The sequence below is a fragment of the Tachyglossus aculeatus genome, unplaced genomic scaffold, assembly GCF_015852505.1.
Source record: "Tachyglossus aculeatus isolate mTacAcu1 unplaced genomic scaffold, mTacAcu1.pri scaffold_130_arrow_ctg1, whole genome shotgun sequence".
Classification (NCBI taxonomy): Eukaryota; Metazoa; Chordata; class Mammalia; order Monotremata; family Tachyglossidae; genus Tachyglossus; species Tachyglossus aculeatus.
Window position 1 is genome coordinate 189,026 of NW_024044859.1, and position 12,104 is coordinate 201,129.

Genomic DNA, 12,104 nt, shown 5'->3' on the forward strand with positions numbered 1-12,104 from the left:
ACAATATTATAAGTGTTTAACAAATACCATCACTATTATCTTCTTGAAATTTCACCCAGAGCTCACTTCTTCACTTCTCAAAACCCTCCTCTATCTCCCCGTGACCCTCCATGTCAAGCAAAAATTATTCATAATTGTGTTCAAGGCTATGTGCCATCTCACCCGATTCATCTATTTACTCCCTTCACCTGCCATTCCCTAATCCACTCTATTCGTTCCTCTCAAATTTACCTTCTAATTCTACCTCCCTCTCCATTCTCCCTGTTCTATCCTTTTGTTCACAATGTTCCCGTGACTTGGAACTCTCTCTCCTTGAATCCTACAGACCACAGATCTCCCACATTCAAAGCGTACTGAAATGCTTTCTCTTCCAAAATGTTATCCCCAATGAATTTCCAGTGTCCTGAGACAAATAAACTTATCAACCATCAGTAGTACCTACGGAACTATTTATACCTAGCCTCAGCTCTCGTGTATACATGCTGATTCAACTGTACATTCAATGATCAATTTTGGTTAATCTTTGTAAATCATTTTGTGTCTGCCTCCACAATTAGAGTGCAAGCTCCCTGTGGGCAAGGAGCATGACACTTGCTTGGTTTGTACTTTCCAAGAGCTTAGTATAGTGCACTGCACTCAAAGGGATTCTATAAATGCTAATACTACTACTACATAGGGACAGGAGACAATGAGACAGGTTGGAGGACAGACAAGCGTTCCAAGGGATAGGGACAGATGTTGAGAGGTAGGGAAGACACCATAAAATTAGGACCATTGCTAGAAAATTGAGATGGATGCTGGGAGACTAGGATGGAAGTTGAGGGACGGGGAAGGATGCTGGGAGATTGGCTTGAATACTGAGGAATAAGGACGAGTGCAGGAAGATGGGGATGAATGTTGGAGAACCAGGATGGATGCTGGAGGAGCAGGATGGATCATGAGGTAGGGGGATGGATGCAGGGGGAGGGAAATAGATGTCGAAGGATGGGGACAGATGCCTTGAGATAGGGGTGGATGTTGAGAAGTGGGGTCAGATGCTGGGATATTGGGATGACTGCTGAGGAATGGAGATCGATTGTGAGAGATCAGAATGGATGCTGAGGGATGGGGACAGATGCAGGGGGGTGGGGATGGATACTGAGGTACGAGGATGAATGCAGGGAAATTGGGGTGGATGCTGAAGTATGGGGCTGGATGCAGGGGATGGGGGTGGATGCTGAGGGATGGAACAGAGTTTGGACAATACACGTAGAAGAATGAGGTCGGTGCCTGGGATGGGGCATAACCGTCCTGGTCTGGGAGACATTATCCTTAGCAGCTACGGGCCAGGAAGTCAGAATAAGAGTTGCTTTTAATAATTTACTGATAATTATGGTATTTGTTAAATGGTAACTATATGCCAAGCAGTGTTCTAAGCGCTGGAGTAGGTACAAGGTAATCAGGTTTCCCAAGTGGGGCTCATAGTCTTAATCCCCATTTTACAAATGAGGTAACTGAGTCCCAGAGAAGTTAAGTGACTTGCCCTAAGTCACACAGCTGATAGGTGGGGGAGCCGGTATTAGAACCCATGTTTCCTGACTTCCAAGTCCGTGCGCGTTCCACTAAGCCACGCTGCTGACTGGGCAGAAGGTGTTCAGCAGCATCTTGGGGACAAGAACTATGTCAATGGTCTTTTATTAGCACTTATCACGTGCTAGCACCTTAGCACTGTGCTAGGTGCTGGGGTAAATACGAGGTAAATGAAATAGCCACGGTCCCAGCTCCGCATGGGGCTCCCAATCCAGGCCCAAAAGAATGCCTATAGACTGTAAGCTTGTTGAGAGCAGAGAATGTATTTTTTATTGTATTGCAGTGTTTCAGGCACTTAGTACAGTTCTCTGCACACAGTAAATGCCCAATAAATATAATTGAATGAATGAATGCGTGAAAGCAACAACAATAATGGCGAAGGTAACAATGTAAGATAGCAGGAACGTGACACAAAGTAGCTTAACAGATTTTCGAGAAGGAGTCCTTACACTCCCCTCGACACCACTCGTCATCTAGGGTCCATGTTCAGGTATGGCATCAGTTGTGGTGATGGTTTGATGCCAATGTAAGTGCCTTACAGTGGAGAGGAAGAGATGCCCCAGGGTGTGGATGTCGACGATGGTCAGGACGAACACAGTCAGACTGTCTACAACACTGATCCAGACCACTGAGAGACAGAGAGTGAAGGTCGACCCCTGGAGGCAGCCATGATTTGTGCTGGGATATGCATCCTTCCCTTTGCCTGCAGGGTTGAGAGGGTGGGGAAGAACATTGTCATGGGCTGCAGGCTTCCGAACCCAGTGGCTATCAGCTGTAGCAACCCCACCCAACTCCCTATTCGGGGCTACAATTCCTGTCCTGTGCCCACCAATGTCCCACCATTCAGGACATTTCCTGACAAGTGATGACCTTCCAGATTGTGGGTGAAAGCGGTCAGAGGAGCGTATTTTCAATAAAACTGTCAGCGACTCATCAGGTAGCTTCTCTGGTGGGCTCATGATCCAAGTTCTTGATCTTCGAGTGGGACTCCCAAACAATGTCCCGACTGCCAAGGGCAGGGAGTACATGGTCTAGGGATGCAGAGTTGAGGGCACAAGGTTGGGGGTGCAAAGCAAGGGACACAGAGCTAGAGTCAGAGGGTCTGAGAGGTTTAGGGAGCAGGATCGGTTAATAGGGTCAGGGGCACAGACAGGGGGTGAAGGACTGGATTTGGAGGCACGGAGCCCATGTCGCCAATCCGGGCTGGGGTCTCAGGAACCTGGGGACCAAGGGCAGGGATTCAGGGTCTGAGGGCACAGGGCCAGGAGCGCAAAGCCTGGTGTAGGTCTCTGTTATGCAGGCTGTAGATAAAGGGGTTCAGGAGCGGGGTGATAGTTGTGTAAATGACTGTGGCTACGGTGTCCCGCTCAGAGGAGAAGTTGGATGATGACTGGAAGTAGACCCAAATGACCGTGCCATAGAATAGCCCGACTGCAGCCAAGTGGGAGCTACAGGTGGAGAAAGCTTTGCGCTTCCCATGGGCCAAGGGCACCCGCAGAACAGCGGTGATAATGTGGGCGTAGGAGGCCAGGACCATCAGAAGGACATTGTTGACTATGGTGGCCCCTTCTGTGTACACCACAAGGAAGTTGATGTGAGGATCGGAGCAAGAGATCTTCAACAGGGGTAAGATGTCATGGAAGTAGAGAGGAATTTCACAGGAGGCACAGAAGGTCATCTGGGTCATCAGGAGGGCGTGCAGCAGGGAGTGGGGATGAGAAAACAGCCAGCAGGCAACAACCAGCAGGACACAATGCTGAGGGTTCATGACCAGAGAGTAACACAGCGGATTGCAGATGGCCAAGTAGCGATCATAGGCCATCGCAGCCAGGAGGAAGTTCTCGGTGGCCCCAAAAGCAATGAAGAAATAAATCTGGGCCAGACAGTCACGGTAAGGAACGTCCTGGCATCCAGTGAAGAGTGTCCCCAGCAGGCTGGGCAAAGTGGTAGAGGAGAAGCCGATATCTACCATATACAGGTTGGCGAGGAAGAAGTACATGGGGGAGTGGAGGCGGGAGTCTGTCCTGATGGCCGGGACGATGAGCACGTTCCCCCCCACAGTGACCAGGTACAGACACAGGAAGAACACAAAAAGAAGCTGCTGCTGTCCAGCGTTGGCGATGCTTTGGAGCATCAATGTGGAGCCACTGGTCTGGTTTCTTATCTCCATGGGGAAATGATAGAGGTGGAGGGAAAGGAGCACGAGAAACATCTGCAGAGGCATGATCACCGTACACAGCTGGAATGGCAGGGGCACCAGAAACAACTAAAGACTAAAGGGCACTGGAAATAACTAGAGGAAAGAGGTACAGGAAACAATTGGAGGGAAGGGGCATGGAAAACAGCTGGAAGGAAGAGGCACGGGAAACAGACTTTGCGCCCGGGATGAAGAATTCCTGATGGCGAGCAGAGGTCAAAGAGGTGAAGTGTACCACCACCTCACCAACACACACACACACACACACACACACACACACACACACACACACACACACACACACACACACACACACACCCTTTAGGAACTTCCCCTCCATTTAGCTAGCCAAACTTCCTGGAACCACCTGATCATTTCATTGCACAGGTTGCTGGGTGAGTCAAGGGTTGCTGGATGGTCCTTACTGGGTCACTGGGGGATTCTCAGAGGTCGAGCCTGAGGGTCAGGGGGTTTGTATGGACGGTGTTGAGTCAATGGGAGGAGAGTCAGGGATGGAGAGGGGACAGAGAAGGTAGTGGGGTGGTCCACCCCTAACTCGGAAGGCTGGTGTCCAGGAAGACAGTAGCACATGTTATCTCCCAGGATCCTGGAAGACCTGTCAGTCAAAGACAGCATCTTGAGCTGGCTTACCCCTGGTCTGGGGAGACTCAGGTCAATCAAAGCCCCCATTACAAGCTCACCTCCTCCAGAAAAAGTTCTCGAATTGATTCCCACCTTTCCCATTCTGTCAACTCATCATGGGACTCCCTCTAAGATCACCAATGACCTTCTTCTTGCCAAATCCTGAGACCTCTATTCCTTCCTAGTCTTTCTCGACCTTTCCGCTGCCTTCAACACTGTCTATCACCTACTATCTTAGAAAAATCCAACCTTGGCTTCACTGACATGGTCCTTTCCTAGTTCTCCTCATATCTCTCTGGTAGCTCCTTCTCAGTCTCCTTCACAGGCTTCCCCACTGCCTCTCACTTTTTAACTGTGAGGGTACTTCAAGGATCAGTCCTGGATTCCCCTCTGTTCTCCAGCTACTCTCATTCCCTTGGAGAACTCATTCACTCTCACAGCTTCAATTTTGTCCCTATGTGGGTGATTCCCAAATCTACATCTCCAGTCCTAATCTCTATCCTTCTTGGCATTCTCACATTTCCTCCTGTCTTAAGGATAACTCATATTTAGTGTGTCCAAAACAAAACTCCTTATCTTCCAACTCCAACTGTAGACAATACCACTATCCTCCCTGTCCCACACCTTTGGTATTACCCTTGACTTAACTCTCTGATTTTCTATTACAATGCAACCCACACTCTCTGCTCCTCTAACACCAACCAATTCCCTGTACCTCAGTCTCATGTATCCCACGACCTACCATTGTCCATATCCTCCTCCTTTTGGCCTGGAACTCAATCCCTCTTTATATCAGACAGTCCACCACTCTCCCCATTTTCAAAACCCTCCTAGATTCACATATCCTCCAGGAGATCTTCACTGACCAAGCCCTCATTTCTCTTATCTGCCCTCCCGGACACTTGGATGTGTACACCTTTAGCACTTTGATACTCACCCTAGTTCCACAGCACTTATGTACATATCCTTATAATTTACTATGTCCCCTATCTGTAATTCATTATAGTGTCTGTCTCCTTCTATAGACGGAAAGTTCACTGTGGGCAGAGAACATGTCTACCAACTCTGCTTTAGTCTCCCAAGTCCTTAGTACACTGCTCTGTACAGAGTAACTGTTCAATAAATAACATGGAATGATTTACTGATTATTGATTGATTGAGAGTTGATAGAGCCCTCAGTGAGGAGTTGGGTTTCCTGGAGGCGAACCAGGGATTTGTAGGCCTCATGTCTCAACCCCTGCTCCTTCAGATCCCTATTACTCTCCTGATCAGATTTTCCCCAGCAGCCAGCAGAGCGAGACAGCACATGGGAACAGGAATCCAGCATTCAAACCAGAACCTGGGGCCAAATGGATGGGAAGCAGCAAATGTTCTGCCCATTCATGGGGAAGCAATTATTTCCTCCCAGCTGCCCCTGGCACCCCTTGAAGAGTGGATGGTCTGAGTGGTTACAGCCACTGGGCAGTGGATTCTGTCCTCAGGCCCGTGGCAGTGCCAGCCCAACCATGTCCACCGGGAATGAGGACTGAGCGCCCAGGGTAACCACGTGACATGGACAACAGCGAACTTGGCCCCCACCCCAGTCCCTCTTCTGTCACATTCTCTGCTCCACTCTGCAGGTACGATTTCCCCAGTCTCCCCAAATCTCCTTAGTATCTCCCGTTTTCCCCAATTTACCCAGGTCTCCATAGTCCCACTGTTTCCCAGGTGTTCCTAACCTTCACAGTCTTCCCAGATCTCCCATCTCCTCTCAGATCCCTCCAAGTATCCCCAGTCTCCTCACTCACCCAAGCTGGAGTGAGCTAGGTACTTCCAGACTGAGAATAAACTTTGTCTCTAGAAATCAGGAAAGCAGAGAAAGACTGTTCATGGCTTGGAGAACAGGTGTAGAATTGAAGTCCTTGTGTTTCTTATAATCTCCCTTGGAGAACTCATTAGCTCACACAGCTTTAACTACCACCTCTATGCAGGTGCTTCCCTATTCTACATCTCCAGTCTTGATCTCTCTCCCTCCCTGCAGTCTTTCATTTTCCCCTGCCTTTCATAAATCTCTACTTGAATGTCCTCCCTTCTGAAGTTCTTACCTTCCCACCCAAACCATGTCCTCCCGCTCACTTTCTCATCACTGTTGGCAACACCACCTTCCTTACATCTCATAAGCCCCTAAACGTGGCATCATCCTTGGCTCCTCTCTGTCATTCAACCTACATATTCAAACCATCACTAAATCCGGTCAGTTCTACCTTTATATCTCTAAAATCCACCCCTTCCTCTCCATCCAAACTATTATGACATTATTCATTCACCCATTCATTCAGTTGTATTGAGCACTTACTGTGTGAAGAACACTGTACTAAGAACTTGGGAGAGTACAGTACAACAATAAAGAGACATGTTCCCTGCCCTCAGTGAGTTTACAGTCTGGGAAGTGAGCCAGGCATGAATACAAATAAATGAAACTATGTATATTTGGGGCTGGGAGGTGTCAAGAGTAAAGGGAGCAAATCAGGGTGATGCAGAAGGGAGAGGGAGATGAGGAAATGTGGGGCTTAGCCTCGAAAAGTCTCTTGGAGTAGATGTGCCTTCAGTAAGGCTTTGCAGCAGAGGGAGAGTAATTGTCGGTTGGATTTGAGGGGGTACGGCATTCCAGGCCAGAGACAGGATGTAGGCTGGAATTTGGCAGCAAAATAGGTGAGATCGAGGCGCAGTGAGAACGTTAGCACTAGAGGCGAAAAGTGTGTGCGCTGGGTTTAGAAGCAGAAAAGCGAGATGAGGTAAGATGGAACAAGGTGGTGGAGTTTTTAAAAGCCAAAGGTGAGGAGTTTTCATTTGTTGCGGAAGTAGATGGGCCACCACTGGAGTTTTTTGAGGTGCAGGATTACATGTCCAGAATGTTTTTGTAGAAAAATGATCGGGGTAGCAGAGTAAAGTATGGATTGGAGTGGAGAGAGACAGAGGCTGGAGGGCAGCAAGGAGGCTGATGCACTAATCCAGGAGGGAACGGATGAGTGATTGAATTAATATGATAGCAGTTTGGATGGAGAGGAAAGGGCAGATTTTAGCTATATTATGAAGCTGAGACAGACAGGATTTAGTAATGGATTGAATATATGGGTTAAATGAGAAATGAGCCAAGGATAACACCAGGATTATGAGCTTGTGAGATAGGAAGGATGGTGGCACAGTCTATAGTGATGGGAAAGTCAGGGGTAGGACAGGGTTTGAGTGAGAAGATAAGGTGTTCTGTTTTGAAAATGTTAAACCCGAGGTAATGGGAGGACATCCAAGTAGAGATTTCTTGAAGGCAGGAGGAGATGTGAGACTGGAGAGGGAGAGAGATCAAGTATGGAGATGTAGATTTGGGTATCATCTGCATAGAGGTGGTAATAACAAGCACTTATGCTTCCTTGATTACTGTATCAGCCTCCTTGCTGACCTCCATTCCTCCTGTCTCTCCCCACTCCAGTCCAGACTCCACTCTGCAACCCAGATCATTTTTCTACAAAAACGTTCAGGACATGTCACCCCACTCTTCAAAAAACTCCTTTGTTTGCCCTTCCACAACCACATCAAACAAAAACTCTTCACCATTGGCTTTAAAACATTCAGCCACCTTGCCCCTACCTTGGGACCTCACCTCACCTCACCTTTCCTACTACAACCCAATCAGAACACTTGGTTCTTCTAATGCTAGCCTTCTCAATCTACCACACTCTTGTTTATCTTACTGCGAACCTCTCACCCACATGCGCTCTGGCCTGGATCGGCTTCCCTCCTCAAATCAGATGGATAACTGTTCTTCCCCACTTCAAGATCTTGTTGAAGGCACATCTCCTCCAAGAAGCCTTCCCTGACTAAGCCCTCCTCTCCCACTCCCTTCTGCGTCACCCTGACTTGCTCTCTTCATTCATCCTACCTCCCAGTCCCAGAGCACAGATGTATATATCTATAATTTATGTATTTATTCATTTCTTGATTTAAGTATATTAATGTCTGTCTCACCCTCTAGACTGTGAGCTCATTGTGGGCAGGGAATATGTCTATTTGTCATTGTATTGTACTCTCCAAAGGGTACATTGCTTTTAAATATGATTGAATGAATGCATTGAATGAATGAATGAAAGTTTGTTACTCCAAACTCCAGATCCCGGGAGTCTAGAGTTTCTCATGTGGGGAAACTGAGGCAGAGGGAAGGAAGAAGAAGAGAGAGACATAAGGCTCCTAAAAACACCACTCTATGCTCCTAGGCTGTGCCAAATGCTGCTTTTGAGAAGCAGCGTTCTCTAGAGGATAGAGCATGGGCCTGGGAGTCAGAAGGAGCTGGGTTCTAAACCCAGTTCTGCTACTTATCTGTTGTGTGATCTTGGGCAAATCACTTAACTTCTCTGTGCATCACGTACCTCGTCTGTAAAATGGGGATTAAGACTATGAGCCTCTCGTGGGACAGGAACTTTGTCCCACCTGCTTAGCTTGTTTCTACCCCAGAGCTTAGTACAGTGCCTGGCACATAGCAATTGCTTAACAAATACCACTGTTACTTTTAACTGAGCTGGATAGACCAAGGCTCATCGGGTCTCTAGAGCAGCCTCGCCACTTCTGGCAGCATGGATATGTTCTGCCTCCCACACCTGGTGCCCAGATGCTCCTGGGATCCTGAGTGGTTTTAGGACATTTGCTTGGAGTTGGCAAGAGCCAAAGTAATAATAATAATAATAATAATAATAATGTTGGTATTTATTAAGTGCTTACTATGTGCCAAGCACTGTTCTAAACGCTGGAGGGATACAAGGTGATCAGGGTGTCCCACGTGGGGCTCACAGTCTTGATTCCTATTTTACAGATGAGGAAACTGAGGCACAGAGAAGTAAAGTGACTTGCCCAAAGTCACACAGCTGACAAGTGGAAGAACCAGGATTAGAACCCACGACCTCTGAATCCCAAGCCCGAGCTCTTTCCACTATGCCATGCTGAGTAGCATCCCCTACTAAGTATGCTAAGCTCTTCACTGCAGTAACCTTTCTTGATTTTCAAATTTGCTCTTGCTGTTGTATCTCCTTGTTGTTCAAATTTCCTCTTACTGTCCCATGGTTTTTTGCTTCCCTACATAGAGGGTGAGTCCCGTTGGGGCAGAGGCCATGGCAAGGCAGGCCGCTTGTCACTAACCACCGCACTTAGCATAATGCCTGGCACCGAGTTAGAACTCACAAATACCACAAATACCACTACCGACCGGATCAAGTGACCCAGTATGAGTATGAAGAGCTGCTGTAGGGTAGGATCCATAGGGATAATGGAAAGATCCAGTCTGCCCATTGCTCCTAAACCACGGTTGGCTGCATGTGTGTACATGCATATACCTGTGCAAGTGTGCATGTATGTGTGTGTTTTGTCTATGTGTGGGGTTTGGGTAGGGGAGATATATGTGCCCAAGTGTCTGAGTGAGTTCCTTCCACCTGCCTCCCCAGCATTACTAACCTGGCTGATCGGGCCAGCAATCACCACCGATGGCAGGAAGACTCAGAGTAGGTTTCAATCACTAGGATTATTAACCATGGTGCAGGGCCACTGGGACATGCAGCTAGGAGTGCCCTCCACCCTCCCCGGGGTACACCCTGAGTCATGGTCTCCACCCGAAATCCCTGGATTCTGCCCCTCTGGTCTCTGAGACCGTCACTGGGTCCTTATCACTTCCAGGAGGTATGGGGGAGGTCTCTTGGGAGATGCTGTCCACATGGCCCTGGGGCTGATCTGGGAGAGTGTGTGTGTTTGCGTGTGTACATGTGTGTGTACATGTCCCTAGGTGTATGTCTATATATGTGTGTGTACATGTGTGTGAGCGAGACTTACCCATTTGCCGCTTCAGCGTTACTGATCTAATCCATTTGAACGGTGATCTCTGACACAGTCACCGCATCCAGTGGCTCTTCTATCTCCACTGACTCTGCATCAGTGCCTCAGTGTCTTTGCCTCACCACGTGTTCCTGTGTCTCTGGCCGTGGTACCCACCAGACACTGAATGGTCTGAAGGATGGCTTGGCAGGAGCTGTCCTTGCGGTCATTGGTCCTGTTGTGGGAAGGGCCAGGGTCATTCTGGGTGGAACCAGTCAATCAATCAATCAATCATATTTATTGAGCGCTTACTGTGTGCAGAGCACTGTACTAAGCGCTTGGGAAGTACAAGTTGGCAACACATAGAGACAGTCCCTATTCCAGGCCCGGGGGATGACGTGGGCCGGGGGTCGATGGCTTCAAGGATCTCCATCACCTCGGCCCCTCCTACCTCACCTCCCTTCTCTCCTTCTACAGCCCAGCCCGCACCCTCCGCTCCTGTGCCGCTAATCTCCTCACCGTGCCTCGTTCTCGCCTGTCCCGCCGTCGACCCCCGGCCTACGTCATCCCACTGACCTGGAATGCCCTCCCTCCCCACATGCGCCAAGCTAGCTCTCTTCCTCCCTTCACGGCCCTACTGAGAGCTCAACTCCTCCAGGAGGCCTTCCCAGACTGAGCCCCCTCCTTCCTCTCCCCCTCGTCCCTCTCTCCATCCCCCCGTCTTACCTCCTTCCCTTCCCCACAGCACCTGTATATATGTATATATGTTTGTACATATTTATTACTCTATTTATTTATTTATTTATTTTACTTGTACATATCTATTCTATTTATTTTATTTTGTTAATATGTTTGGTTTTGTTCTCTGTCTCCCCCTTCTAGACTGTTGGGTAGGGACCATCTCTATATGCTGCCAACTTGTACTTCCCAAGCGCTTAGTACAGTACTCTGCACACAGTAAGCGCTCAATAAGTACGATTGATTGATTGATTGATTGTGATTGTGCAGTATTTCCCAGTCAGCAATGGATGGAGCAGTTTTCAGTGGGTATTGAGAGAGGGTTGGTCTCCCTGTGGGCTCTAGCAATACACCCACTGATTTGGGGAGCTCATCAGCTCCCTTGGCTTCCAATACCATCTCCACCCTAATGACTCCCAAATCTACCACACTAATGATGATAATGATGATAATAATAATAATAATAATACTTGTTAAAGACTTACTATGTGTCAAGCACTGTTCTAAGCACTGGAGTAGATACAAGTTAATCAGGTAGGATACAGCCCCTTTCCCACAAGGGGCTCACACTCTTAATCTCCATTTTACAGGTAAGGTAACTGAGGCACAGAGAAGAGAAGTGACTTGCCCAAGGTCACACAACAGACAAGTGGCAGAGCAGGTATTACAACCAAGTTCCTTCTGACTCCCAGGCCCAAGGTCTATCCACTAAGTCACGCTGATTCTTTAGCTCTTACGTCTCACCTGACCTGCAATCCCACATCTCTGGCCTCCAGGTCATCTGGTTGATCGGCCAGTGTCTCCACGTCAACATACTGAAAATGACTCATTTTATCTTCTAAATATCTTAATCTCTCCTAACAACTCATCTTCTTAACTTTCCAATCTCAGACATTAAAACCCACCATGCTCTCTATCCCAGAAGTCCATAACCTTGGAACTCTCCGTGATTCCTTGCTTTCTTCCAACTCCAACATTCAGTCTAGAGCCCAAACCTGCCAGTCTTCCTACAGGACATCTCCCAGATTTGTCTCTTCCCCTCCACCCTAATAGTTGCCCTCCTGGTGAAAGCTCTGGTTATATCACCCCTAGACCATTGCATCAACTGCCTTGCAGATTTTCAAGCCTC

At 48.1% G+C, this 12,104-nt stretch overlaps 1 protein-coding gene across 1 annotated transcript; it reads right to left on the minus strand.

Annotated features, from left to right (window-relative positions):
- Positions 1–1,030: 1,030 nt before the first annotated feature.
- LOC119922923 (olfactory receptor 1361-like) lies at positions 1,031–11,805 on the minus strand. The gene is made up of 6 exons (XM_038742548.1): positions 11,720–11,805; positions 10,381–10,472; positions 7,049–7,077; positions 2,827–3,808; positions 2,109–2,272; positions 1,031–1,057 (listed from the first exon to the last, which is right to left on the minus strand). Exons 1-6 carry the CDS (start codon positions 11,803–11,805, stop codon positions 1,031–1,033), a joined length of 1,380 nt encoding a protein of 459 aa, XP_038598476.1.
- Positions 11,806–12,104: the final 299 nt, after the last annotated feature.